We start from the raw sequence: 27,882 nt of genomic DNA on the forward strand, positions 1-27,882 counted from the left end.
GAATAGGAAAGGAGATGGAGAGAGAGGGGGATAAAGAGACATGACCACACTTAGGAGAAGAAGTACTCGCTCTTCTTCAGCCTCTGGACATCAAAGTCGCCCTTCTCGGGGATGGCCGGGAAAGTCAGCGGGAGCCACACCTGGATGGCGCCGGCCTGCTTCTGCTTTGTTTTGGTCTGGTTAACGACGGTCCGTTCAAAGAATGAGACCTTTGCGTTCTCCGTCAATCTCTCCATCCACTTGGCTCCGGGCGAATCGTCCTTAGCGGCCTCGTCCTCGGCCTCAGGAGCTTCCGCGGCGATCTCGTCATCGATGCCCTGTTCAGACTCGCCGATCTCGTCATCGGCCAGGTCTAGGCCTTCCTTGTCGGAGATGGAACCGAGTCCGAGACCCTCCATGTCTTCCGGCTCGGCGAGGGACTCGTTGGCCGACATCTCCTCAAAGATGCTGGCGGGCGTCACCATCTTCTTGCCTTCGGCGACCTGCTCCGGGTCGAGGGAACGGAGGAGCGTCTGTCTCTTGTACTCGGCGAGAAGTTCATCGCGAGTTGACATCTTGAACTTCTTGCGAAGCGCTGTGATCTTCTTCTCCACGGGCGTACCCGAGTTGATCTTGGCGAGGTAGATGGATCCGCGGTACCGGGCCTCAAACTCGGCGGCGAGACGCCCGACGACGTCCTCCTCATGGATTCTGATAAAGGCGTCACGGAGGACACGGTTCATGGTGTTGACGTCGGAGGCGTGGGTCCAGAACGAGTCGTGGACGGCAGCGAAGTCGAGGCCGAGCTCATGACACTCGAGAGCAGATAGCAGCATGTGCGTCGCGTCGAGGGAATGGATAAAGTTGGGAGGGAAGGCCTGAAGCTGCTTCCTGCGATGGACGGGGTCGGAGCGCTCGGGGATGATCAGGGACAGATCCTGAAGGGACGTCTTGATGCAACGGGTGCCGCTCTTGCGGTACGGCTGTGAGATGGGCATGCGGAGGGGCGTGGTCCAGACGATGGTCGCGCGGAACTGGGCCAGGATGTCATCCGTCGTCGTCTTTCTGTCACCGGCCTTGGCCGTGGCGGACGACGAGGGTAGGATGTTGTCGTTCTTGATTCGCTCCAACTGCTCGGCGGAAAGGGCTCGGCAGACGCGGCCGCCAATCTCGCCGAGCCAGTACTGGATGTCGTGGGCGCCGCGGAACATGGACGAAAGGGCTTTGAACACAAGCGTGGCGACGTAGGAGGAGGTAATGATGTTGTCAAAGCCAGACTCCTTGGGCAGGTCCGGGTACAGCGAATCGAGCTGCTTGCAAACTTGCTTCTTGGCGCCGGCAAAGGTGACGCCGTAGACGTTGGTCATGACGGTCTGCTTGACAACCTTTCTGGTGATCTTGTCACGCAGGGCCACGGCGATTACGTTGCCCGACTCGGCGTCCTTGGCGATGTGCTCCTTGACAATGTTGGCGACGGCCGAGTAGACGTCGGCAGGCTTGTCGCCAGGCTCGAGGTTGACCTGCCGAGCACCCCACGAGTCACCGCCGAGGGCGGCGTAATGCTGGAGACCGTTGCAAGTGCCGTCCTGGTGTACAGGGAGATGGGAGACGAACTTTGTTGGCTCCGGAGATTCGAGAGCGGCCTTGAGCTCGAAACAGGTCGCGAGGCACTGCCACGGGTCTTCGGCCTTGAGCCACCACCGAGTGCCGTCGAGCGGGTTGTTTGCCGAGTCGAAGATGTTGACGAGGTTGTCCATGGCGAACGACTCCCTCTCCTTGAGGCTGGCCTTGTCGAAACCGAAGACGTTGGCCACGTGGACCTTGAGCCACTTAAGGCCCTCCTCGCCCAGCTCTTTGCCGTTGGCAAAACGGAGGAGGCCTCGGACGTGGTCGGCACCCATGTGGTTGAGGTAGGTCGGCAACGGATAGGCGCGGCCTCGGAAGTCGATGTTGTGGGGGAAGTAAAAGGTCTGGTTCCTGAAGGCCCGCGCGATTTCCAGCTGGAAGTTCATGAAGCAGCGGACCGAGTGCATACCGCCCCGTTCGTTTTCGGCCGCCCTGACTGCCCTGACCCAGGCTCTGTGCGCCAGCGGGTCGTTGGTCGCTTCGGGCTCGCGGGGTATGGGGATGTTGGGGTTCAACGCGGGCAGGTTTGCCAGCGCCTCGCCCGTGTTCCAAGCGGCGAGCATGACGTTGAGGACGGGGGTGTTGACGCGCCATGGCGTCTTGCCCAGGACGTCCAGGCCCTTGAATACCTGGTCCATGTCTCCGCGAGCGATGGCAGCCTCGCTGTACAGCTTCTGGTCCTTATCGCCCTGCTTGATGCGAACCAGATTGGCCCTGCTTTCCAAAAAGCCGCCCTTGTCGAAGGCCTGCCACGGCTCGGGCTCGACAACCATGGGCAGGTGCTTGGCAAGATAGTCGCCCTGGGGCTCTCGCTTCATGATGTTGACCAGCTCCTTGTTCAACAGTATCATGCCGGTCTTCTTGCCCTTCTTTAGCCGGCTGACGTGGGAGAAGGCGGGCTGATACTGGCTGACCAAGGCCTTGGTCTCGGGGTGCTCCTTCACCACCTTGATCTTAGCCGTCTCGATGAGGGCCGAGAGCAGCGCCGCGCCGACCTTTGCCCGGACGGCGACCGGCCATGGTTTGTCGGCCACGGCGGTTTCACTGAGCTGAGAAAAATGGTTGCTTGTTTCCTCGGCCGATCGTTTGTCGTTCGCCACGTTGGTAGGCGTTGGTGACATGACCATTCGTCTGGATTTCGGTTTTTGTGCCGTCTTTTTTTGCGTCGCAGCTTGATCTCGGATATCCTCCTCGGTCATCTTAGCAAGACTGACAATGGCTGCCGAAAGGGGCATGCCTCGGTCGATGCCGGTAATGACGGTTGAGCTCAGAGCACCCAGAATGGTGACGGCAGCGAGACGGGTCGGGGTCGAGAGACGCAGAAAAGGCCCGTAGATGCACCGATCGTAGTCTGCGGGACTCTTTTTCACGGCGGTCTCGGCGGCTTCGATTGCGACCATTTCCTCTTTAAACCGAGCCTCCAACGCGAGTTGCCAGTCGTAGAGTCGCGAGTTCAGGGTCGCGTGCGAGACGGCTGTGTTGAGACCCATCTTTTGCAGCGATTCATTCTCCTCGCGCCAACGGTTCACGGCGGCGTCGATGCAGTCGCGCTCGAGGCGAGCCTGGATTTCCCTCCGCTCGCGCAGGGGCAAAGTCGAGATATCGCAGTTCTGGGGAATCTCGTCGAACAGACTCAGGGTGTGCTTCAAGGTCTTCAACCCAAAGCCCTTCTGAGGCGTGGCCAAGACCTCGGGCATAGACTGCGGCTGATCGGCTTCACCGGCCTTGCGGGACAGTTCTCCGAGGGCAGAAGGCTCGGCGTGTGCTTCAGGTTGAATGGCATTGGATGAGTCGGGTCGTGGTTGGGGGGCGATATTGTAATCCGGGAAGATTTTGGTTATGATAGCAAGGTCCTTGTCGCTGAGGATGTCTGCCATCGACAAGACGTGGAGACCGGCCTCCCCGGGAGCCAAGCTCATGTAGTGAGTAATCAAGGCATCGCGATTGGAATGGGAGCGCTCCGAGAGCAGCGAGGCCTTGACCATACAGGCGACGGTCTCGGCGGTCTGAGGGAGACCCTTAGAGCGAATGTTCAGCACATACCACTTGTGGAGCTTCGCTGCTTGTTCGCTGTCGGGATGCAGGCGCAACTGTTCGAGAGAGGTGCGGAGGTATCGGTTGTATAGGAAAATGAGCTCTTCGCCGGGCAAAAAGTTGTAGAGGGCCATGCGCTTGAGGATCAGTTCGGCGCGGTCAACCTTTCCGACGCGAAGACAAGCGTCGAAGACAAGTAGCATCTCGTCCAGGTTTCCCGATACTCCCAATCTGTTCATTTTCTTACGGGGTGTGTCGTCCTCCATAGGACCGTCCAGAACGAGGGGCGAGGAGGGATCGAACGGTCGTAGTTCATGGATGCTTTGGCGTGTCGAGCCGTTGCCGTATGGCGGCAAGATGGAGCTGGCAAGTCTATCATACTTGGAACTGTCGGCTGATTGGTGTTCGTCGACGCTGGTGGCGAGGTTTCGTCCAGCGCTGAGACTGGTCCTCGTAGTCGTGGGACGAGCTGGTTGCTGCTGAGTGCCGAAGCAACGAGCGGGTCGTTGGCTCGCAGCGATTGCGGTCAGAGGGAATCGGGGTGTCGGGCGGAGGGGTCGAAAGACGGCTGCGTGGTGGAGGGAAAGGCTTCTCCGGCCGTTCCTGAGAAGCATCTTGTGGAACAGCTCACGCGACGGGCGGCGCAGACCGAAGGAGTGAGTGGCGATGTCTTCGTTTTTGGCCGGGATTCTCTCAACAGCGCCAGGTCTGTCGGGTGTCTAGCAGAAGTACCGGGGCATTAAAGTATTGGAGAAAGGGGTATAAAAGAACATAGACTATATTACAGAGTACAGAGAAAAAAGACTTGCTGCGATCCGATGCCAGTGTTCGAGCACATGCAACTTTTTCTTCTGCTCGGAGGGGAGGAGGAAGAGGGAGGTGGTGGAGGATTGGTCAGTCGCCTGATAACGGGGGAGGAAGAGGAAGATTGGAGCTTGTCGATAGGAGGCGCGAGCTATCAGAATTTTTGCCGTTCTTAATTTTTTTCCTTTCTTTTTTCCCCCCCGTCTGCTTCTTGTCTTTGGTCCTTCCCTGACTCGGGGCGGGTCAATCGGCCCCACTCGGCCGGGATGGAGTGGCCAACGGCGTTTGACGGAATATTCTCTGCCCATTCAGAAAGGGGTCTGTGGGGCTGGTGACCAATCAAGCACATTCTCGGTGCTCATTCGCCACAGCGCTCTCCCTTCTTTTTTCGCGTCCGTAGAGCCGACAGCAACGGTACGTACTCCGTACTCAGTGCTTGCAACGCACAACGGATACTTGAGCAAAGGAGAAGGCATAACATGACTTTGGAGGTAAAAACTAGGGAAGGGCAGTATTGATGCTATGCAATTGAGCCGTCAATGGTTCTCGCTGTAACTGATTGTATCCGTATGTACATACATACTATGCTTACACCTGACCATACATGCCTGCGCGGGAATAGCTGTGGCAGCTCACCTCACCAAAGGTACCTAGGTACCTGGGTGCGCGCGGTGGCGGAACATTTCCCGCCGAAGGGATGGTATTATGTAAGCACTTTTCGACCCTGAGCACGTCCCTTGGCGTCACTTTTGCCCGAGCTCTACGAATACTTCACTGGGAGGCGGATGAGAATTTTGGCCCAGACCAAACCAAGCACAAAACGCGCTGCGCTGCTGCCATTTCACCCCCCAAGATGGCCTCGAGACCAGCCCTCGCAGCTCTCGGCTGCTTGCAGTGCCGCAATCAAGTTTTGAGAGCCATTGCCTCGACCAATCCGGCCACCTTTCTCCGGGCCCCTGTCGCCGCGACCACCTCCGCTGCTCTGCGGCCTCGCAATAACCTACACAGAGCCTTCTCGACTCTGCCCCCCGACACCAACCCCCAAACGACAGACGAACCAACTACTCAGACACCGGAGCAACCCGTGTCCAAAGAAGCCGAGCAGCCCGCGGAACAGGTTGCAGAACCGCCCGCAGAAGAAACAGCGAGCGAGAAGGAAGAGACGCCATGGTTCTTACAAGTCGACCCCCCCACCCACGCGCCTACCCAGCAAGTCTCGCCGTTGCCCGAGCTGCCAGACTCTCCGCCGCCGATACTCGAGCCGTTGCTGAAGTACGTCTACGAGGAAATGGGTCTCGACGATCTCTCGCTCCTTGACTTGCGCGCACTCGACCCGCCCCCTGCCTTGGGGCCGAACCTCCTCATGCTCTTCGCTACGGCGCGAAGTGAACGTCATCTGCACGTCTCGTCGTCGCGCCTGGTCAAGTGGCTTCGCCACCACCACCGGATCGAAGCCAACGCCGATGGACTCATCGGCCCCGGCGAGCTTAAGACGAAGCTGCGGAGAATGCGGAGGAAAGCGAAGCTCCTGGGCACCGGCGCCACGTCTGCCACGGGCGGCGATGACGGCATTTCCACCGGATGGATCTGCGTCAATCTCGGAACCAGCGGGTCGGCCTACAGCGAATCTGCCCGCTTCGATGCACAAGGAAACATGTCGGGTTTCGGTGGGCCCGTCAACGGCTCGACCGTTGTCGTCCAGGTCATGACCGAGTCCCGCCGGAACGAGCTGGACCTCGAGCGTTTATGGAGCCAGCAGCTCATCCGGAGCCAGGCTCAGGAGCGCAAGGTCGCAGAGGAGACTTCTGAGTACCACAACCGCTTTGGCAAGTTACCTACCACGGCCGACGTCCGCGCCCGCAAACCCAACTACACCAAACGGACCCAGGCGAGAAGCTTTTCTACCCTACCCCCCCGGCCGACGGAAGCCGCTGAACAGACCCCCGCCGAGGCGGCCGGTGCAGGTATTACTCCTTCAGCAGACTCGAACTCCGTCGCAGACCCGCTGAACAAAACTCGCCAGCACGTTAACAAGATCCGATGGGACGGGGCACAGGTCAGCCTCCCAGAGTGCTTGGATCTTCTGAGGGCCATCTTCCACAGCCCGGCGGCGTCGGATGCTCACGCCCAGAGCCAGGCCGATATCGCCACGGAAGTCATCACGACGATGCACGAGCGCGGCATGCCCATCATGGACCACGAGATGCTTGTCACCATGATCGAGGCGATAGCAGCCTCTGGCGCGCAGGCCGAGAAGATTCGCAGCATTCAGTCGAATCTGGAGATGGTGATGCTCCAGGGGACGCAGTCCTCCCCTACCGAGGCTCAGCTCGTTCGTCTCCTCAAAGCGTATGCGACCCAGGGCAACTGGGAGCAGTTTTGGGAGACGTGGAGCGTCCCCGCCCGCTACAGCCAGCGTCGAGGGCCGATGATGTACAGAGAAGTGTTTGCGCTTTCCTCGCAGACCCGCAACAAGGCCAGGTGCATCGAGACCCTGAGGAAGTGCGTACAGGAGATGAGGCTGGAGCAGCCACCGGTGCTGCCCGACAACACTGTCTGGCCTAACCTGAAGGCATGCATCTGGACTGCCGACCCCGACGCGGAACACATCAGCGAGCACATGGTGTCCCGGGGCGGCCAGTCCACCGAGAGCCACAAGGCGGCCAACACGGAGTTTGTTAGGATGCTGAAAGAGCTCGAAGCCATCCGCCGGAGTATCTGAGTCTTATCTCGGCGCACATGCGTCGTTTGGAATCCGACAATGACGGCCGTCGAGGAATGACGGCCGTGGGGAGAAAGGAGACCTGGGCGAGTTCAACCGTCAGATAACCAAAAAGGGCATCATGGCCGTTGACGGGCTTCGGCGCTCACCGATCGATGCTCACCGATTGCGAGGCGGCTTGGTCCCTGTCATTGCAGCAGCAATACAACCAACCATCGGAGACTTGACGATTGAGCCTTTGTAAAAGGTCTTTGGCAACCCTGTACAACAACAAATCCAATGTCTTCATAATCTGTATCATACGTAAAATAAGCACAAAAACACTATCGTCGACCTGAAGACGAAGAGAGAATCATTCCACTTTTCCGGAGGTTATCTACACTTTTTCTCCCCATCGCAGACCCTACGCTTACCTATGTTCCCAGAACGTGTGAAGTTCCCCCATTGTTGTGACGGCGAAGAAGCCCTCGACTATGTCGTTTCTGACCTTCCTCTTTGGGAAGGGCTCCGTCTTATCTCTGGCGAGGTACAGGACTCGGGACGCAAGATTGTGGGGGGAAAGGAAAGGGAGGGGAGGAGGAGGGAACATGGCCGCGGCACGCACTACTGCAGGTGGAATTCAACCTCATGCAACCGAATTTTCCGCCGCAGATCCTGGACAAAATTGTGTGTCTGAAGAATCAGTCAAACTCGGCGAGGGAATTGGTGGTTGGCCAAGCCGGTGTCTGATGTTCTTGCTGACTTTCTCTCTCTCTGTCTCTCTCTCTCTCTGTCTCTCTCTCTCTCTCTGTCTCTCTCTCTCTCTCTCTCTCTCTCTCTCTCTCATATCCCCGGTCATCGGACGGCTGCACCCGGATCTTGGTCCGGCTTCTCGCTATCACCACCGCTTAGCCCCCCGGTTTCCGGAAGCCGGCACCCAGGCCTCCGTTGATTGTGAGCTGGTGCGACTCTGGGGATTTCCTATCCAATAGCGCCTTGATTTGACTCCTCCGCAGTTGGATCGCCCGCCAAGTTCCATGTTAGCCCGGTACTTATGTGAAAGCTGACGATGCCCGAAGAAGCAGGAGGCCACGATGGCCAACCTCACCGTGACACCAATGATGGCTTGACCTTTTTTCCTGGCTAACATGGCCCTTGTTCCCACAGATTACCGCCTTCGCGGGAACTCCACTCGCGATGTGGCAGTCCGTCCATCGGGACCTGGTCTTGGGCTACCCACACGTGGACTGGAGGACCTCTTCCCTCCCCCCCCTCCCTTCCGACTGCTACATAACCTGCATCGTCCCGCTGCCGTGACAGTTTCTTCTCTCCCCTCCCGCTTGCCAAGGACCATCTCCCGCCCTTCGCAGCCCCTCTCCCTTTCGTCCCTCTCGTCCCTCCCGTGTCCCTCGCCGCAGCACAAGGGTAGCATCCCCCCGCCATGGCCCGCCTCGTCTCCCTCACATTCCTGGCATCCGCCCTGCCCGGAGCCCTCGCCTGGGGCTCCATGGGCCACGCGACCATCGCCTACATCGCCACCAACTTCGTCGCGCCCGAGACCAAGACGTACATGCAGCAGCTCCTCGGCGACACGACGGACGACTACCTCGCCAACGTCGCCAGCTGGGCCGACTCGTACCGCTACACGACCGAGGGCGCCTTCACCTCGACCTTCCACTACATCGACGCCCTCGACGACCCGCCGCACTCGTGCGGCATCGACCTCGAGCGCGACTGCGGGCCCACGGGCTGCATCGTCTCGGCCCACGCCAACTACACCCAGCGCCTGCTGCTCGGGCCGGCGCTCGACCTCGAGCAGCGCCAGATCGCCGCCAAGATGGTCATCCACTTCACCGGCGACATCGGCCAGCCGCTGCACTGCGAGAACCTCGAGGCCGGCGGCAACGGCATCGCCGTCGAGTTCAACGGCACCGACACCAACCTGCACGCCGCCTGGGACACCAACATCCCGCAGTCCATCACCGGCACCGGCAGCGTCCTCGCCGTCGCCAAGGCGTGGGCGTCGACGCTCAGCACGGCCATCGCCTCGGGCGAGTTCCGCGCCGCCGCCCGCTGCTGGGTCCAGGGCCTCAGCCTCGAGGACCCGGAGGCCACGGCGCTGTCGTGGGCCGCCGAGAGCAACAAGTTCGTGTGCACCGTCGTGCTGCCCGAGGGCCGCGAGGCGGTCGAGGGCCTCGACATCAGCGGCGCCTACACGACCAACGCGCAGCCGACGGTGAGCATGCAGGTCGCCAAGCAGGGCTACAGGCTGGCCAAGTGGCTGGATGCCATCGTTGCCGAGGTGGCATAGCCTTGGAGACCATTGCCTAGCGGAGAGAGATACCGTCGCTTCAGAGGGAGGGTTCCTGGGCCACTTGACACGGTCAAGTTGACAATACAAAGAACAATAATACATTGACGTTCCAGTCGGCAAACGATTACTTCCCTTTGTTTAAAAAATGCTTGTGGTGACAAGGGAATGCTCATGGCCGGAGCAGACTCAATATTTCGAGGGGCGTTGAATAAAGCTCTATGCTTCAAACATCGCAACAAATGGATGACAACTGCACAGATAAGCATAGACCTTTTGAGCCATACACCGCCTAAAGCCTAGGCGAAAGACGGCAGGGTGCTGCCCGAGCTGATGACGGCGCTCAAGACCCCGAGATAGTCCACCAGCACGTCGTCGTCCCTGTGCAGGTCCTGCTGCACCCAGATGGCCTGGATCGTGTCCCTGACCGCCTGGATGCTCCGGATGCGGGCGTCCCTCCGCGTCCTCTCGATCAGGCCGACGATGGCCGCCCGCTGCTCGTCCCGGCGCGCCTCGCAGGCGAGGATCAGCAGCGGGAAGAAGTGCTCGCAGGTGCACGACCCGACGGCGGGCCCGGAGAAGACGGCGTCGACGAGCGGGTCGAGGTCCGCCGGGGCCTCCCACGGGCTCTGCGAGGCCCGCGCGAGGTAGATGCGCGTCGCCATCCGGTACAGCTCGACGGCGATGGCGGCGTCGGTGGTCGGGGCGGACGGGGCGGGGGCGTCCCCTATCCTTCGCCGGAGGCCCTCGAGGCGGTCCTGGTACTCTCGGTCGCGGCTCCGGGGATCCCGCGGGTCGACCAGGGTGTCGCAGATCTCGGAGAGCAGGTTCAATATCGCGTGCGTGGGGTTCACGGGGGGCAAGTTCTGCAAAGCTTCCGGTATTAGCACTGAGTAGTAAGAGACGGTTTACACCCCTCGGGGAAGTGTGTGTGCGTACAGGCCTGTGTCTCGCCAAGGGCGGATACCGGAGATCTCGCTGTCCGTGACTCCTCGGCGACATCCCCGGGACCAGCGACTTGTGGCGCCAGTGGTGCACGGCAAAGCGAGAGAGCGTCTCATGGTAGTAGACCCAGTTGAGCAGGTGGCCGACATCGCTCTCGTGCGGTTCATCCATGAGCCTGGCCGTCGCCTGGATCGTGTCCATGGCCCCCCACGTGTGCCACAGCCACTCGCCCGACCCTTCCGACGGTTGGAGGATCTATGAAAGAATGGTCAGGTAAGCCCGACCTGGCTTCTTTCTGGTAGCAGGTTCGCTGCTGTAGCCTACCTCGAAAGCCCCGAGGAGCATGGACGCGGCCATCTGATGGGCGGCCTTTGCCGGGGTCAGCGGCTCGTCCGCCACCGAAGCGGACAGGGACCGGAGTGCCTGTATCTTGAAGCGCGATGCCTGCTCGTTGGGTCCATGGCGGTGGAGGGAGGAGAAAGCAAGTAAAGCCTGGAGGATAGCGAGACCTGGAACTGCGTTGTGTGCTAGAGTCATGCTTAGGAGCGCGTCTCGGATCCGCAAAGGACTCTGGCCGAACGTGACCAACGACAGGTGGGCGGTTTCTTGAACTGGCGCATTTGTGTCAATTCCCCAGGGCTTTACCCAGATGCATTCTTCTCTCAGACGGCGCTGCTGCGAGCTTACAGTAGTGGACGAGATCCATGTGGCTCACATTTTGTTGCTGTGGTTGCCCCCATAGACTCGGGGAAGATGGAAGTAGACGAGAGGCGTGCATCTGCCCGGACAGATAGCCGTAGAGTTCCATATCCCGCCATGTCGTGTTGACGAAGAAGAGGTCCGCAGGCTGGTGACTCGACCGAGTTGATGACATCGCCCCCAACGGCGCGTCACTCCCCGTGATGGCGCGCCTCTTGTCGTTGTCTCTGGGCCACGACAGGCGCATTCCATACCCTTGGCAGTCTCGCCGGGCCTTATCGCAGTTCTCGCAGGTCGGCAGGCCCCCGTCGCACCGAATCTTCCGAGCTAGAGACGCGCGGTTAGTACACGCCCTTTCTTGAACCCCGGAAATCTTGGCGCGAAGAGGGGCGGGGGGGAAGGACATGGATTCGAGGACCACGACTACTGACCTGCGCAAGTCCAGCAGCCTCTGCGGGCCCTCATTGCAGCGACGGATGAACCGGCATGGTTGTTTTGTTGGGATTTGAGATGCAGAGTGTGATAGGCCCCAATATCAAACGATGAGGTTGGTGGTGGTGGTGGTGGTGGTTCGGTTCAGTTCGGGTTCACGAGCTCGGTGAAAGTTGCCCTCGATGGGGGCGCTGACGGTTTAAAGAACGTCGCCAGGCGGCACATTGCATTCAGTAGTCATTTGTCAGCTTTCTCCTACTGTAAGCCCCCCCCCCCCCCCCCCCCCCCCCCTTTCGAGATGGGTTGCCCAAAGGGAACCAAAAGGATCACTCACTTCCCTGCATCTCATCACCCGTCCCCGCTCGAAGCAACTTTTCTCGAGGCCGAGAGCTTGTTTTCTTTCTCGCTTGTCCCGTTTGGGAGACTTGCTTACTTTCGAAGTTCCGACCTCACCCTCACTTTAACCCCCGGACGCCATGAGACAGAAGTCTCAGACGCCGACAAATCGTCGGTATACGTAGCCTCGCCCTTGATTGACAATCAAAGCGAAGCCTGTTTGACCGTGTGAAGAGTATGGTGGCAGGAAGTTCAGTATAAGATGCCTGCTCCGTCTTCGACATTCTATATCGTCCTTTCTAAACACGTCTTAAAGTACCCAAATCTCATCCCGATCCTGTTATACACCACCTCATCCTTCCTTCACCGCACATACCGCCTCTTATTTTCGTCAAGGCACTCAACATGGCCACCTACCTAATCACCCAGGCTACTGGCCAGCAAAGCCGCTGGGTCGTCACGCACCTACTCGCCGCCGGCGCCAAAATCCACGCCGTGGTACGCGACCTCCAAAAGGTCCCCCCAGTCCTGCAGGACCCGAACGTCACCCTCTTCCAAGGCGAGAGCAAGAACTTCGACGACGTCCTCCAAGCGGCGCGCGGCTGCAAGGGCGTCTTCCTCAACACCGTCCCATTCCCTGGCTTGGAAGTCCTGCAGGCCAAGACCGTCGTCGAGGCGTGCCGGGAGGCCGGCGTCGAGGGCATCGTTGCGGCCACGGCCAACGGTACGGCCAACAAGGCCATGTGGGACGACGACGTGACCAGGGAGATGCAGCTGCACGGCTACTTCTCCTCCAAGGAGGCGGTAGAAGACATCGTCAGAGCCGGGGGGTTCCGGGCGTACACCATCCTCCGTCCGGCCGTCCTCCATCACGACTTCTTCCTGCCGGGCGCCCTCATGAACTTCCCCCGCCTCTCCACTCACGAGGACCTGGACCACCTCCTCGAAGACGGCGCCCGCGTGCCGTACACGGACACGAGCGACGTTGGAAAGTACGCGGCGACAGCTCTGCAGGACCCGGAGACCTTCGGCGGTCAGGAGATCGATCTCGGAAACGAGCTGCTCACCATCGAGGAGGTTCGCGACATCCTCGTCAGGGTCAGCGGCAGGGAGGTCGGAGTGGTGAAGCGGACCGAACAAGAGGTGGAAGAGCTGGGCATCAGCGTCTTCGGCCAGAAGTTCCATCTCATTTCGAACGTCAAGGATCTCAGCTGGACCACGACCGTCGCCAAGGTCGCCCAGGAGAAGTTTGGAATACCCTTCACCTCGCTGGAGGCGGCGTTGAAGAGGGACAGCGCGCTGCTCTTGGAGTGTCTGCCAGCCAACTAGAATTTCAAAGGTTTGTTTGTGTTTGCTATTGACGCTCCTCGGAACATTCAAGTGGAGGTACTTGGGTAACGTGGTCAAGTGGGAATCATCATGGTCGACATGGTCAAAGTGGTTTAACACACTTCCTATAGCTATATTATTGAACGAGTTTCCTTCACTTGGCGTATCTCATTGTTTTCAGCATCTTCCATAAACCTTAACAGACGTATCCTACCAGCCTCAGTGTTCGTTTACTGAAATGGAAAGGCGACAATAAATCATTGTGCAAGCCAACCAACTTTCACGCTCTTGAACACATGGAAGATGCTCAACCCCATCACAAAAACCACATGGACGCCCTGGTCACTAAGTGTTAGCCATTGTGTCTTCCGCCTAAATAAATCCCTCTGTGATCATCAGTAGAAGTTTGGGAAACATGAACAGCTGTTGATGTGTACGTGGCAGCAGTATCCGTGTCCAAACTTCCGTTGGCACTGACCAAAGTCAAGAATGCCGCTTGTATCCCCGGATCCAGTACTGGGATTGTAGGAAGACCCCACAACAGATCGAGTGCCATGGTTCCGCAGGATTGACCAAAACCAGATCGAATCTCCTCAGCAACTGGAGGGATATTAGTGGGTATCCAGACTGACAAGACTGTCGAAAGCGGCGCGGTGACTAACCTCGACAAAGACTTTGTTCAGCTCCATCAGAGCCACGTTTCGGCCCAGGCAGTGCCATCGACCGTGGCCGAAGACGAGTTCCAACGTGCTCTCCATCACTCTTAGTTTCTCCGCGTCGGCCTCGAGCCACCGCTCCGGTCGAAAGAAATGGGAGTCGGCCCCCCAGACGTCAGGTCTGCGGAAGATGCCCCACACACAGTACCCTATCCTGGTGCCTTCGGGCAGGTGGACGCCCTTGAAAGTGTCACCGGCTCCTCCGTTGGACACTTCTTTCGACATCTGGCCTACGACCGGCGGGAAGATGCGAAGGCCCTCTTTGATAACGGCCTGCAGATACGGCATCTCACGCGCTTCCGCCTCGGAAACGACGGCCCGCGAGAGCCCGGCGGCATCGATCTCGGCCCGGAGGGCGGCGGTCACCCGAGGACTCGTGATGATGTGAAGCACAGTCGCCCGGATCGCCGTCGCCGTCGTGTCGGAGCCAGCCAGACTTTTTATCCATTTTTTGTCACTATCAGAGAACGGTGGTGCCCATGAGGGGGAGTCTGGCCCCCTTTAAGGCCTCGTAGGCTGCGGGATTCTTACAGCTGCATGAGAATTTCCGACTCGGCTTCGGCTTGGGTGAGCCCTCGGGCGACAAAAGACCCGAGCATGTCTTTCTGGATTTTCTTTCTGGGTCCGAAACGCGTAGCCGCGACTTGCTTGGCGATACTGAAGTTTGCCGAAATGGCTTTGTGAGCGACTTCCATGAGACCTAGAGAGAGGCACATCGAGGTGGGAAGAGAACGACATTACTAAACGCGTAATTTACTTTACCTCATGATCTTTCCGACGCCGATGCTATCTTCCTCCGAGGGCATCATCCTTCGGAACAAGGGCGACGAGAGGAGCGTCAGCAGCCACGGCAATACACTGGTCATGATGATGGTCGGCATGTTCTGGTCCATCGTCTCGATGTACCCATGCACGTCCGAGTCGGTCTCCAAGTCCCCGAACGGCTCCCCGAAAGCGATATCCGAGATGGCGTCGAGTGTGAAGTACTGTGCTTTGAGCCCAAAGTCGAAAGGCTCGTCCCGGGAAACGTACTTTTCGAGCAAGCCGACGAGCCGCAGGACGTTCTGGTCAATCTTGGCCTCGAGGCCCTCGATTTCTTTCCCCGAGTACTGTGGATGTAACTTCAGCTGTGTGATACTAGGAGGGTCTTGGACGCTGGCTTTGTTTTCCTTACACCTGCGGCCATCTTTGACCGAAGTTTTTGATGCAAGTCGTCGTCTCTCATCGACAGCACGTTGTCCTTTCCGGGCTTGAGCCTCATCCCATCGTACCAATTGGACCGCTTATAGGTCGATCGCACATTGAGCATGTGCTTCATCAGGTCCGGGTCGCTGGTGATGAGATCGTTCGGCCCGACGCGGACGATGGGCCCTGTCCAGCGGGAAGAAATCAGCCGGTCAGTCACTCACACGTCTTCAAGGAGTCGAGGGCGGTTAGGTTGAAGCGTGAGAAAGCCTACCGTACTTCTCGCAAGCCTCGTAAAAGTCAAGATGCGCCCTGCCGCCATCGACCGCCCGGACGAGCCACCACTTGGACAAGCCGGCGGATGGAGGCCCTCGGATGTGCCGCAGCCGCATGTACTGGCGGACGGTTGATACGACGCCGTAAGCGATGAGCACCAAAACAGCGACCGCGACACTCGCGTATGCAGAGTAAGCCCGACTCATGGTCACCCTGAATATGGCGGACGACCGATTCGCGTGCAAAGTTGAAGCAAGCATGGACGCAAGAGGAACTCAGCGCCTTTGGTTGAGGAAACGCGAAAGCGAAAAACTCAAAAGAAATTCTGAGACGAACGCCCCTTGTTTTCCTGCCATGTTTCTTCACCAAAGGCCGTTAGATCCTGCAAAGGGGCATACGGGCTTGCGGGACGATATGGCAATGCTTCTTAGGATTGTTAATCTCATGACAATGCCACCATCTACTACGCTTCTTCGACCAGTACTGTCTGTGGGCAACACACCCGCGATGGGCCCAGACTGAGGATTCCTCGGGCAGCGGACACGGCAGACGTGGAAAAGTAGCTTTCCCGCACGGAGCAGGACCCGGCATGACAGAGTTGCGATCCAATGACGCGTTTGCCGTGCTGAGAACGCACACACATACAGGTAGACACACTCCAGACGTCATATTTGGGTCTCATCTGCTGTCTGCTCCAGACAAAGAGGGGTAGGGGGACAACGCAGTAAGGTTATCCATATTAAGCCCTGTCAGGATCAACCCTTGATCTGCAGACCCCGGCTTGAGTCGCCAGTTCGCCACGCACTCCGAGGAGCTTGATGAGACCACATGTCTTTCTTTTGACCTCCTAGAATTCGCATTGTCGATTTTCACCCTACGTTTAATTCGACGTTTCTCTCAGTCGCACGCCGTGTTTTCACTTTCCACCAAACAACTGGGCATCTCACCTTCCCGCCCGCCATCCGGTCCCCGAACGGCTCACCATGGCGGACCCGACCCCGGCGTACGCCGATCCGCTCGAAGCAGACGTCAGTTGCGCAGGACAAAGCCTCACGACGCCCGTGGAAGCTCACCTCAATCACAGAACGGAAACGAAAACTACGCCGACGATGACGCGGATTCCGCCATGGGAGTCGTGAGTCGAACCTCGGTCGATGGGGGCCTTTTTTTATAACGCGGAGCTGCTGACCAGTTTCTTGTAGTCCGTACTCGAGTCGTCTTCGTCCATGACGAGCAGCATCATGCAATACCGCGAGGAAAACGGGAGGACTTACCACGCGTTTCGAGAAGGGAGTGAGTTGTTTTACTTGTTTTGCTCGAGCGGAACTTTTCTCCTGACGTTGATCGATAACCAGGATATGTCCTGCCTAACGACGCGGTAAGAAACCCCGCAACCCATAACATCGTTTCCAATGCTTCGATGTTGGCCATAAGCTGACGAAGAGGTGCGCAGGTTGAAAACGACAGGCTAGGTGAGGCTCACAAGCTCAAGGAGGTGGCCAAGGTCTTTCACCGAGTCCTGACGATCGAAGCTATCCAGACCTCCAACATCATCTATGCACTCTCACCTTTGATGAGAAGCTATTCCTCTGTCCGGCGGGCCAGGCGAAGCCGCTTCGCCGAGTTCTTGATGCCGGCACCGGCACTGGCATCTGGGCCATGGATTTTGGTAATTACGACAACCTTCAACCCCGGTTCCCAGGCAACCGATGAACGGGCTGACACTTTCTTCCGTCGACAGCCGACGTCCACCCAGAGACACTGGTAGGCTGGGAAAAGCACCCAGGAACATCCAGGACTAACAAACCTCCTTCAGGTCACCGGCGTTGACCTCAGTCCGATACAGCCACTATTGTAAGACTTCCAAGCAAAGTGTGCTGTTCATGACTTATTTCCAAAAAACAAAACTCAGTGTCCCGCCGAACGTGACTTTCTACATCGACGACTTGGAAGACGACTGGACGTACTCCTACAAGTTCGACTTCGTCTATGGCCGAATGCTCACAGGCTCGATTGCCGACTGGCCCAGGTTCATCCACCAAAGCTACGAGTACGTCTACAGGCCACAACATAAACACGGAGCGCACGACATGAAGCTATGAAAGGGGCTGATGGTCGATTCAGATTTCTCGAGCCGGGGGGGTGGATCGAGCTGACGGACATCCTGCTCGACCTGCAGAGTGATGACGGCACCGTCGGTCCGGACTGCGCCGCCCAGAGGTGGGCGGTGCACATGCGCGAGGCTGCGGCGATATGGAAGCGGCCGCTGGACAGCTGCATGTTCTACAAGCAGCAGCTGGCGGAGGCGGGCTTCACCAACGTCACGGAGAGGGTCTACAAGTGGCCCTCCAACCCGTGGCCGAAGGACGGCAAGTTCAAGGAGCTAGGTGAGCGGTGTTTTTTTTATCCCCTTGCGCGGGCCATGCCGGTACCCATAGGGCGGCCGATTCCCGCCAGGTCAACTGACGCGAGGGGTCCCTAGGCATGTGGACGTACGAGAACTTAGGAGTAGGCTTGTCCGGGCTGAGCCTGGCCCTGTTCACGAGGGCGCTGGGGTGGTCGAAGGAGCAACTGGAAGTGTTTCTGGTCGATGTGAGAAAGGACATGAAAGACAGGTCGATACATGGCTGGTGGCCGATGTGAGTCGAGTCGCCCCCCCCCTCCCCCTTTTTGTTTTTCTTCCCCCGAGCGAGAAGAAAACCGCTGAACGCTTTCTCGTAGATACGTCGTCTACGCGCAGAAACCAGAATGAGCAGCTCTTAGACACTGGAGATACTTGGGGAGAGAGACAAGTTAACGGCAGCGTACGGTGAAACAAATTTGTTTCCATCCTCCAGAGAGGTTCTACTAACACTGGATATCATTCGAACTCATTGCATGATCACATTACATCATCACAAAAGTTGATGTAGTGGCGGCGAAGGGGGAAAGCAACACAGGGAACAGGGAAAGGGCGTGTATTTGGAGTTAGAAAATAACATTAGATTATGTATCGGACTTTGTGGCATGTCGGTAAAGGATTGCAGAGACGTAGGAGGCTGCATCATATCATGCCATGACCTCCACAGACCGGTCGATTACTAAATTACACTAAATCATGAAACAGCATGTTTGATCTCTTCTCGGTTCGAGCACTAGATCTTGGTGGCCACCTCGTCGCTGTGGGCCTCACCGGTGCGAATGTGATTGTTGTCCTCGACAGCCAGGGTCTGCTCGTCGTTCAACTTGGGGTTCCTCAGGAGGAAGGCGAAGGCGATCAAGGGGACCGTCAGGCAGATACCGGTGATGGTGAGCAGCCGCTGGACGTGCCTGTAGGACTCGATGATGGCAGCGCGCTCAGGGGTGCCGACGGGGTAGTCGATGATGGCGAACAGCGGCTGGCCGTAGGTGTAGGTGATGAGGGTCTCGTTGTTGAACTGCGCCAGGTTCTCCCGCAGGGTCGAGGGCAGGACCTGGGTCCAGATGGCGCCCGAGACGGTGTTGCCAAAGGCCGAGCCGATGTTGTACGTGGCGAGATACAGGCCGGTCATGATGGCGAGGTGCTCGTGCTTGAGGCTGGTCTGTAGGGAGGCCTGGGCAGGGTACGGGAACATGCCGCCGGCGATACCGAGAAGGACCTGGGCGCCGATGACGCCACCCTGGCCGGAGGGCGAACCTCGGTAGTGGATCAGCAGGCCGAAGGCGACCATGAAGAGCATGGTGCCGGCGACGATGAAGTACTTGAGGCGGCGGACCTTGAAGACGATGAAGCCGAGGATGAAGCCGGTGATGACGCTGCAGAAGGAGTACAGGGACGTGATGCGGGTGGCCTCGGTGACGCTAAAGTCAAAGGCGACGAGGCAGACGGTGTACAGGTAGTCGCCCTGCATGTACCAGGCCCAGTTGAGGCCCAGGGCGATGCCGAGAGGGGCGAGGATGCCACGGTCTCTCATGAGGTAGAAGGGGACGAGCGGGTGCTTGGCCTTGCGCTCCCAGAGGATGAAGGCGGGGATGCACAGGATGCCGATGACGAGGGGCGCGATGATGTGGGCCTCGTGCCAGGACGAGGTGAAGCCGCCGGCGATGGTGAAGGGCACGAGGATGAGGGCGAAGATGGCGATGACGAGGATGATGCCGATGACGTCGAGCTGCCAGAAGAGCTCGACGAGGAACTTCTTGAAGCCGAGGGCGCGGAAGGGCGAGGTGTACGAGTTGAGCAGGCCTTGCTTCCGGGCGCGGCGGCCGACGATGGACAGGCTGACGATGAGGGGCAGGGCGCAGACCGGGTAGATGATGCACCACATGCCGATGCCCCACTGCCACGAGCTGTTGGTGAGGACGGCGGCGGAGATGTTGCCGCTGACCCAGGTGTTGATGATGAAGGGCAGGGCGGGGATGTAGCTGAAGAGCAGGCGGGCGCGGGTGGAGGTGATATCGGCGATGATGACCTCGACGAGCAGCATGATCATGGTGTAGCCGATCTGGTAGATGACGGCGCCGGCGGCGAAGGCCTTGACGCCGGTGGCACAGGTCTCGACGATGGTGCCGACGACGTAGAAGAGGACGGAGACGCAGACGAGCTCGACGCGGCCGAAGACGTCGGCGATCTTGGCCGAGGTGGGCTGGGCGGCGGCGGCGATGACGGAGCGCAGGACGTTGACGGTGGCGAGCAGCGAGTGGGTGGCGTAGCTGTTGGTGGCGGTGGGCTGGTAGGCGTAGCGGAGGGTGCCGTCGAGGCCGTAGGCGTAGGCGACGAGGAAGACGCCGAAGAAGATGAAGATGCGATCGGTGCGGGTGATGGCGGCGGTGAGGGCCTCGATGCGGACGACACCGGGCGACTTTTCGCCGATGATGTCCGTGTGCTCGTAGGCCGGGGGTGGCGGGCTGGTCGTGACGACGGCGTTCTTCTCGGGCGAGGAGGAGGTGTCTACCACCGGAGAGACGGGCGTCTCAGCGGCAGACGCGGCCTCGTCCTTCTTGCGTCCAAAGAGACCCATAGTGACGGATGAGTTTGGTGTGGTCTGAGAAGGGGAGTGTCAGTCGGGGCTCATGAGAGTGAGAATCGGTAGAACATAAGAGGCTTCCACGAGATGCGTCTTCTTGAAAAAACAAATGTCGGGAAACCAAAACTCCACTTGGGTGCGTCTCGGCACCTTGGAGGGCGGCATCGGAGACTTACCAGACAATGGGGATCTCGGGAGATGCGGTGACGTATCCGGCGCTGGGGGCGGAAGATGCGACACAATACCAAGGGTCAAGTCAGTGCGGACCGAGATGTCGTGACCGAGGTGAAGGTGCTCAAGCTTGGTTTTGCACAGACACCACACAGTCACCACAATGACTATGAGTGACAACGACTGAGCAGAGGCGCTGATGAACAGCCAACAAGACACAGGGCCCTGATGAAGAAGATGATGAAGAGGATGATGATGTGAAGAGGAAGAAGAAGGGTAGAAGAGAGAGATAGAGAGAGAGAGTTTCCCAAAAGCTGGATCCGCCTGCAGGAGGAGCAAACTGGGACAAGACAGGGAGGGAGGTTACATTGGCGGCCTTTTTAACTTTTTGCACGGCCAACACCAGCTTTTATCATTTTATCGGTATGATCAGAGCCTCCCAGATGCAGGCCGTCCAATCAAGGTGCGCACCGCCCGTCCTTCTCCGGTCCTTGGTGCACATCGGAGCCATTTCGGGGGGGCGGCCGAGCCTGGTGGATGAGCAACTCACACGCGCTAGCTGTGCTAGTGAGGGAGTGAGATTGAGTGAGAGAGCAAGAGAAAACCCATTACCGGGCTAGCTCTTCTAGGGGTCATGTCATGGTGGGTGGTGGTGCTGTCACTGGCTGGTCACTCACTCAACTCACTGCTGGTGGTGGTGGTGTGACGGTGAGTGAGTGAGTGTTGTCGGGGATCAGGCCTGCAGTGAAGTGAGAGAAAAACTCCAAACCGTCAGAATTTTCTCTCTTATTTTTTTTATCAGATCCATCTTATCTGATCCTAGCGCCGACGCCTCTGGTCCATGAACCGCTGGCCCGCCCGATACCGCAAACGGTTACGTTTCTTCGTGGCGTGTTTCCGAGCTTTGCATTCCCAGCCATCCTTGTCTTGTTCGGCTGTCCTCCTCGGAACGTCGGCGCATGGCCGTCGGGCTGAGCCACCGGTACACTCACTCACTCACTCACTCACTGTGTGCGTGCTTACTCTCACAGGTATAGTCAGAGAGAAAATGAGGGCGGCTGAGCAGCGAGACACAAATACAAATCGGCCCGGAAGAGAGGCTATGCCCATCTGTCTCATCTTCTCTCAATCCGACAGACACAACAGCTTCTTCAGTTCATCAATCCCACAGAGAACAACATCTTCGGCCCATCATTCTTTAGGAGGCAACCTCGTAACGGTCCACATGTCCGAACCCCTGGTCTTGCCCCGTACCCACGATCTTATGTCCCCCCCTCCCCTCCCCCTCCCCACCTCACGACCCTCCCAGCCATCTCCGCATGCTCCCGACTGGCCCAGGAACGGCGTGGCCAAGTGACCTCAGCATCGGTCAACCCGGTTCGCCTCGACAAAGTCGACAAATGGCCGCCGTCAGCGCCACCAACCAAGAAAAACGGCGGAACCCAGCGGCCGAACAAAGTTGATGCTCCGCTGAAAAATGGGCTCACGTCGGCGTCTAGACTCGTGGCTTGCCATGGCAATGTCTCTTTCTAGCGCGTGCTCTCTCTCTCCATCTCTCTCTTTTTTGTCTTCCTTGGGGAGAACGAGGCTTATCATCGGCCCATCATCGGCCCGATCTGTGTTCGCTCGCCGGAAGATATACCATGTGTTTGTATCATTCTTTGTCGTTGCTTCCCGAGGTCCCTCGGCTTCTCTCCAGGAACGAAACAAAACAGCTCCCGATGGATATCCACATTATCCACATCATCCACAACCCATGTGTCCTTGATCCTCCCTGCAGAACCATGTGCCAAGTCTACGCATATTCGCCCCCACGATACGCCCACCGGCCAGCCATCTGCACGGAGCTGAAGTCTCTTCCGGCGGCCAAGGACGAAAACGCCACGAAAAGTCGGGGTTTTGCCCTCTTTTTCCCTCAATCTCGAGACTAAATGCCCGCCTGATTGCCGTCCTGCGCTAGCCTAGCAGCAGCAGCTAGCCTGCCACCATCGATCGACCCAAGTGCCGCTGCCTGCGACCAAGTGCGCCGAGCAAGGGTCCCATCCCTCCCTCCACATTAACACATGGGAGGAAACAAAACAAGGAGGGTTGCTGCCATAGGAGAGAAGAAGAGTCTGCAGTGCATCTGTACTCTCACTAGCTCCCAAAGAGCGTGTTCAGGGTCCCCGCCTCGGTGGCCGAGTTCCCCTGCGACCGATCTGTGTGGATATCAAACCAGAGTGTCGGGTGCGACCAGAGGGGCGAGTCCTCCGGGCTACCGCTGTTTGCGAAAGGGACTAGATGCTCACCGCCCGGGTCATGAGGGTCCCCTGCTGGATCCAGGCCCTCGGCCTTTGACTAAACGACTCTATCGTGAGGTGGTCGCCGCGTAAGGCTACACTTTCACCTCTAGACCAATCTGTCCGCCCCCTCCAACGTCGCTGACCAGAATGTCACCATGGTCAGCCGCATCGTCAACGCGCCCAGCGGCGGCCAACGGTCAAGTGATACGCGCCGGAGCGACTACCTTTGTCTCCCAACGACTGACCAGCCCCTCTGGCGCCACGGTCTTACACCATCTCATGCAATGCGGAACCAGATCCCCTCCAGATCAGTTCGGCGGCTGAATGACCAGCCACGTCGTCTTGAGGCGGCCACAACCTCGCCTTGTCAGATCAGCCGTCCATCTTCGAACTCCTCGCAAACTTAGACGCTATTGGCAAAACTGATACCCGAGGATCAGGCACAAGAAGCCGGGAATGCTATGGACCGTAGAAATGTCCTGGTGCCGAGCCGCTGCGGGGAGACAAGGCGTCAAGCCCTTTGAACAAGGCCGTACTCGGGGCAGTAGACGACGGCAAATGTCGCGGAAAATCCAGAGACAAAGGGGCATTGTTCATCACCCTGTAGAGCAGCGTGCCATCATGGGGACGTTGCGTACGGTTCTCCGGCCCTCCGCTGTCCTAACGAGTAGATCGTCTAGTGACAAAGACCTTTTCAAAATGCCAAAGATGCAGTGAACGCTCGAGGGCGCCGACGATGGGTGCGAGCTTTGATGATGCCAAAGAAGAACTGGCCCCTCCATGTAAGAGAACGGCGAGGTTGAGCTCCTGGTCCAGTTCTTGATGTTTTACAGATGTTAGCTTCTTGCAAGGCCTGATCGCGCAGTCGTCAATGTTGACGGTGTCGGGGTCTTTCATGCTTGTCCTCTCGACTCTCCCTGGGCTTGCGTCGTATCTTTGGGGAGCCCCCTCCCCCCGTACATATTTGACACCAGAGTGATGTCCTCTTGAACGGGTTTAGCCATCCTCATATCTCTCGCGTCTGGGGATTCCCTGGGTAAGATTGGAGATTCCGAAAACGGCAGGGTCCGGGAAAACGCCAGCAAGTGGCAGACAACGCGTGGGCCAGATGATGAATGCCGTCCAACGGGCTGGTCGGGAATCAAGACGTAGTTCTGTCACATGATACTTTGGCTGTTCGATAGACGGATTATCGAGACTTGTTTTGAATAGACTCGCAGCGCCGAGTTCAACCCCAACATGATGCGTGGCTGCACAATAAACACCATTGTTTTATTGACAAGTTACAAAACTTGAAAGAGACGGGGCATATCGATCGTTCTAGGCCAGACACAGCGCTCTCAGATCCAGATACGACTGAATAAGTGGAGTTGAGGCGTGTCCAGGAAGTCTACACATTGTTCGAAGCCCCCCATAACCTTGCTTCAACTACACCTCGTCAATGTGCATCTACTACGCCGCTATTTCCTCTGCAGTTCAGCCTTATGTTTCTGGATCCAGGCGACACAACGCAACGGACCGTTCTCCACGGTACCCAGCTCGGGACTCTGTCTTTCTCGTGCTAACGCCTCTGATATATGAAAGCGTTTTCAGGGCGCCCCTGCCCGGAACGAGTCTTTGTCTGGTCTGTGGTTTGGGGAAGTGCGGCGCGTCTGTCGTCTGTAGATATGGAGGACCGGCGGTTCGTTCCTGAAGCAGGTGATTAGCCCACCACCTTAGGAGTACTCTCACAATCCCATAAAGTAAACGTGGATTCACACTACTCGCTTTTTAGTCACTATGTTCAAGATCCATCTTCGTTACAGCAGGAGGCCCATCACAGGAAGACTCTTTTCTTCACGTTAACCGCAGTTCTTCACATAAACATGCGTACCTGGATTGTCAACCTTCGCTACCTCCTCGGCTTAGGTTTAGTAGTTACTTGGATCTCCCACCCAGGAAACTCGTCTCATTGTGGAGATGAATCTGAGGTGAAGCCATCAGACTACACATCACACTATACTTCCACCTCACTCTGCCCTCGTCATCTCGTTTCTTGTGCCAAAAACCATCTCGCTTCATCGACCCGTGTATTCATCCCCCAACAGGGTAGGTATGCGTATTCACAACACAAGGGCACGCACAAAACTCCTTCCTTCCCATATCTAAAACCTATTTTCCTTCCTACTTTCCTTCCAAATTCCCACCTCAGAAGGTCCCATCCTCTCCTCAAAAAAATCCTTTTCCTTCACAAACCACAACGTCTGAACCATCAAGACGACCTCAAATCCCGAACCTCAACCACGCTGAACCACCTGAACAACCTGAACGAGCTGAACCTTGCGACGAACGCCGCAACAAGTTCGAGATGGACCAACCGCGAGACGTCCTCCTTCGGGCGGCCGTCGTCGACCCCGTGAACGGCAGACAGCCCGCTTTCCAGTCGACGCCTAGCCTGGTCAACGCGAACAACATCGGACGTTGCGACGGCGAAAGCTTGTCTTTCGTCGTACGTCCTCACTTCTTCCATCACATGTACAGCTACATCGAGATCGAAGTTCACCAGCACGGCGTCGGCCTGAACGACACCCGTGTAGGCACGATGACCGTTCATCTGAACCACGCCACCACCTTCCGTGCCGAGTTCCTGGGCGTCAACCATACCGCGATGGAGGTGCGAGACTACTTCCATAGCCAGGCAAGCCCCTTCATCCCGTCGATCAAGATAACCCTTGGCGCCGAGGACCTGTTCCTCGACGTCAACGACCTCACGCTCGCCACCCTCGGCAATGCGAGCGCCGCCGCCCTCGCCGACCTCCTGCAGCTTCAGAAGGTCATCCGCGGCGCAGACGAAGGCCGCCCGGCCCTTCTGGAGTGGTACGCCACCAAGCAGAGCAACGACAACGTGGACGCCCTTCGAACTCGCTTCGTCCGACACCAGAACTTGGACCAGGCCCTTGTCATCCCTCAGTGGTCTCTCGATCTTTGGTACGAGGATACGGATGAACCCCAAGTCATCCAGTTCGTCGACTTCTGCCGTCTTCATCGAGACGTCGACCTGCGCGCCCTCATCTGGCCCCCTCAGCATGAGGTTATCACCCGCTTCGTCGATGTCAGTCACTACCAGGTCGTACACGGCGTGGGAGCCGTCTACGAGCATCAGGACCTGGCCAACGTTTTCACAGTCTTGTCCAGAGTCGCGCATGCCGCCGTCGCCTTCAACAACGGTCGGACCAGCGAGACCTTCCTCCTTCGTCTCACCGCCGCCGCCGATCAACTCGAGTTTCTCCCGGCCATCAACGAGGAATGCAGCATCCTGTTGCGTGGCACTCCTCTCGAGATATCTCTGCCCGTCATCCGAACGTCCGATGACCCCCTCTGGTGGCCCGCCAAGCGATGCAACGCCCCTCGCGGCCACCTGCCGCAGCCCGCCGACACCATCTACTTTGTCGTCACCATCCCGTCCGCCTTCCGCGGCAAGTCGAACCTCCTCGGCGCACCCCGCGGCGCCAACCTGCGCGCCTGCGTCCGCAAGAACTTCGACAAGAAGGTGCTCAAGGCAGAGATCGCGGCCCTCGCCTTGCTCGTCGACCAGAAGGAGAACTCCGTCTCGCCGTCCGGTGAGGGTCAAGATAACTTCCTCTACCTTTTGGACTTCGTCCCGCTGGAGGAGGAGCGGGAGGTCAACCTCCTCAAGGAGCTGCCAGGCCTCGGCAAAGCCGCAGGCGAGCCTCGCCACAGAAACGACTGGCCCATGTTGCTGGCTGCGTCGGTTGACCAGCTCGACGAGCGCCAGCAGCAATTCATCCAAGCTCTCGGCCACATCAGTCCGAACATCGCCTTCCTCCCTGGTCCTGCCAGATCCGGGAAGACCACCCTCATCTTGGTCATCCTGGCGGCTTCGATCCTGGGCATCCCTGGAGGCCACTGCCCTGCCCTGTGCATTGCTCACAATGAGACTGAGGCCCTCAGTCTGGCCAACAAGATTAATTCCTTCTTCAGCTCGCTCAGAGTGAACAATGCGCCCAAGGTTCTCTATGTCTCTGCCAAGGATTGCGACATCCCGTCGCCATCTGAAGTCTCAGGCAATTTAAGCCCAGCTCAGACTTGTTCCCAAGTTCAGATCGACTCAGTTACCTTCTGGCTGGAGCCCCTTGACAAGATCGCCGGATTCATTACTGAGTTCCGGAACCAGGCTTTCTATGATGCTCTGCACCCCCAGGGTAGCAGCGCCAACAACAGCAACACAGACAATGGCTGGCCTGACCCCATCTTTGTTGCCACCACCAAGCAGCTTGCTGTTGCTCATGTCCTTGCCCACCAAGAGGAGTACAACGGCATCATCATTCCAGTCACTAGACTCCTGCAGGGCGAGACAATGAGCAGAAACGCTGCTCTCCAGCTTACTAACAGAGTCCGCATGCTCTACCAGAAGATCCTTAAGGACTTTAAGGGCATCGTCTGCTCCACCCCCGCCACCGCTGGACAGGCCCCGGCCACCTCCTTCAAGCCTTCCCTTGTCGTGTTCGACAATGCAGAGCGCATCAGAGAGCTGAGCACCACCGCCCTGCTCGTTCACTACAACCCGCTTGCCTGGCTCTTCTTTGGCGGAACGGATGAGGGCCAGATCAACGTCCCGCCCCGTGCTGACCTTGGTCAGAACCCCTTCACTGCCCAGCTGCGCCTCTCCCTCTTTGAGCGCGCCATCAGAGCCGGCGTGAACATCGGTCGCCTTGATGCCCCCCCTGACACGGCTGATGACTCTGACGACCTGGGCTTCAACTGGTGGAACATGCCTCCTGCCTACTGAATGGATTTTCCCACTTCTGCATTTTCCTTTGAATGGGTTAATGGGAGTTCAAAGGGATACAGTACTGGTTCTGTCTGGTTGCTGGAAGGAAAGGGATTGGAGTTATAGGGTGACACTTTCACGCAACGCACAAACGCACACAGTTTGGGACTTGGTAACACAGATTCTTATGGAATACATGCACAGATCCATGGGCTTAGTCTAGAAGCAAACAAAACGTTGACGATATCCTTTCTTCTTGCACAGTGAGTTGTGACACATCCCTTGTGAGGCATGGTATTGCAC

The 27,882-nt window shown here is 58.0% G+C and overlaps 9 protein-coding genes across 9 annotated transcripts; 5 read left to right on the forward strand and 4 right to left on the reverse strand.

Annotated features, from left to right (window-relative positions):
- Positions 1-50: 50 nt before the first annotated feature.
- CH63R_13819 (DNA-directed RNA polymerase) lies at positions 51-4,253 on the reverse strand (the record flags this gene model as incomplete). Its single annotated transcript, XM_018308793.1, has 1 exon — positions 51-4,253. The coding sequence occupies one exon, from the start codon at positions 4,251-4,253 to the stop codon at positions 51-53; it is 4,203 nt and encodes a 1,400-aa protein (XP_018151111.1).
- A 1,043-nt stretch (positions 4,254-5,296) lies between these two features.
- On the forward strand, positions 5,297-7,165 carry CH63R_13820 (ATPase synthesis protein mitochondrial; the record flags this gene model as incomplete). Its single annotated transcript, XM_018308794.1, has 1 exon — positions 5,297-7,165. The coding sequence occupies one exon, from the start codon at positions 5,297-5,299 to the stop codon at positions 7,163-7,165; it is 1,869 nt and encodes a 622-aa protein (XP_018151112.1).
- A 1,420-nt stretch (positions 7,166-8,585) lies between these two features.
- CH63R_13821 (S1 p1 nuclease) lies at positions 8,586-9,455 on the forward strand (the record flags this gene model as incomplete). The annotated part of the gene is made up of 1 exon (XM_018308795.1): positions 8,586-9,455. The coding sequence occupies one exon, from the start codon at positions 8,586-8,588 to the stop codon at positions 9,453-9,455; it is 870 nt and encodes a 289-aa protein (XP_018151113.1).
- A 299-nt stretch (positions 9,456-9,754) lies between these two features.
- CH63R_13822 (Zinc-finger transcription factor) lies at positions 9,755-11,564 on the reverse strand (the record flags this gene model as incomplete). Its single annotated transcript, XM_018308796.1, has 5 exons — positions 9,755-10,321; positions 10,395-10,655; positions 10,725-11,011; positions 11,088-11,426; positions 11,531-11,564. 5 exons carry the CDS (start codon positions 11,562-11,564, stop codon positions 9,755-9,757), a joined length of 1,488 nt encoding a protein of 495 aa, XP_018151114.1.
- A 708-nt stretch (positions 11,565-12,272) lies between these two features.
- On the forward strand, positions 12,273-13,196 carry CH63R_13823 (NmrA-like family protein; the record flags this gene model as incomplete). The annotated part of the gene is made up of 1 exon (XM_018308797.1): positions 12,273-13,196. The coding sequence occupies one exon, from the start codon at positions 12,273-12,275 to the stop codon at positions 13,194-13,196; it is 924 nt and encodes a 307-aa protein (XP_018151115.1).
- Positions 13,197-13,679: 483 nt separating this feature from the next.
- CH63R_13824 (Cytochrome P450) lies at positions 13,680-15,633 on the reverse strand (the record flags this gene model as incomplete). Its single annotated transcript, XM_018308798.1, has 6 exons — positions 13,680-13,796; positions 13,829-14,348; positions 14,444-14,569; positions 14,675-15,021; positions 15,087-15,283; positions 15,372-15,633. 6 exons carry the CDS (start codon positions 15,631-15,633, stop codon positions 13,680-13,682), a joined length of 1,569 nt encoding a protein of 522 aa, XP_018151116.1.
- An 866-nt stretch (positions 15,634-16,499) lies between these two features.
- On the forward strand, positions 16,500-18,186 carry CH63R_13825 (TAM domain methyltransferase; the record flags this gene model as incomplete). The annotated part of the gene is made up of 7 exons (XM_018308799.1): positions 16,500-16,508; positions 16,576-16,666; positions 16,729-16,751; positions 16,827-17,137; positions 17,190-17,423; positions 17,498-17,760; positions 17,831-18,186. The coding sequence occupies 7 exons, from the start codon at positions 16,500-16,502 to the stop codon at positions 18,184-18,186; spliced, it is 1,287 nt and encodes a 428-aa protein (XP_018151117.1).
- A 321-nt stretch (positions 18,187-18,507) lies between these two features.
- CH63R_13826 (Major facilitator superfamily transporter) lies at positions 18,508-20,349 on the reverse strand (the record flags this gene model as incomplete). The annotated part of the gene is made up of 1 exon (XM_018308800.1): positions 18,508-20,349. One exon carries the CDS (start codon positions 20,347-20,349, stop codon positions 18,508-18,510), a length of 1,842 nt encoding a protein of 613 aa, XP_018151118.1.
- Positions 20,350-25,155: 4,806 nt separating this feature from the next.
- Positions 25,156-27,597, forward strand: CH63R_13827 (Nonsense-mediated mRNA decay protein; the record flags this gene model as incomplete). Its single annotated transcript, XM_018308801.1, has 1 exon — positions 25,156-27,597. One exon carries the CDS (start codon positions 25,156-25,158, stop codon positions 27,595-27,597), a length of 2,442 nt encoding a protein of 813 aa, XP_018151119.1.
- Between the last annotated feature and the right edge of the window lie 285 nt (positions 27,598-27,882).

The sequence above is a fragment of the Colletotrichum higginsianum genome, chromosome 10 (genome assembly GCF_001672515.1).
Source record: "Colletotrichum higginsianum IMI 349063 chromosome 10, whole genome shotgun sequence".
Lineage (NCBI taxonomy): Eukaryota > Fungi > Ascomycota > Sordariomycetes > Glomerellales > Glomerellaceae > Colletotrichum > Colletotrichum higginsianum.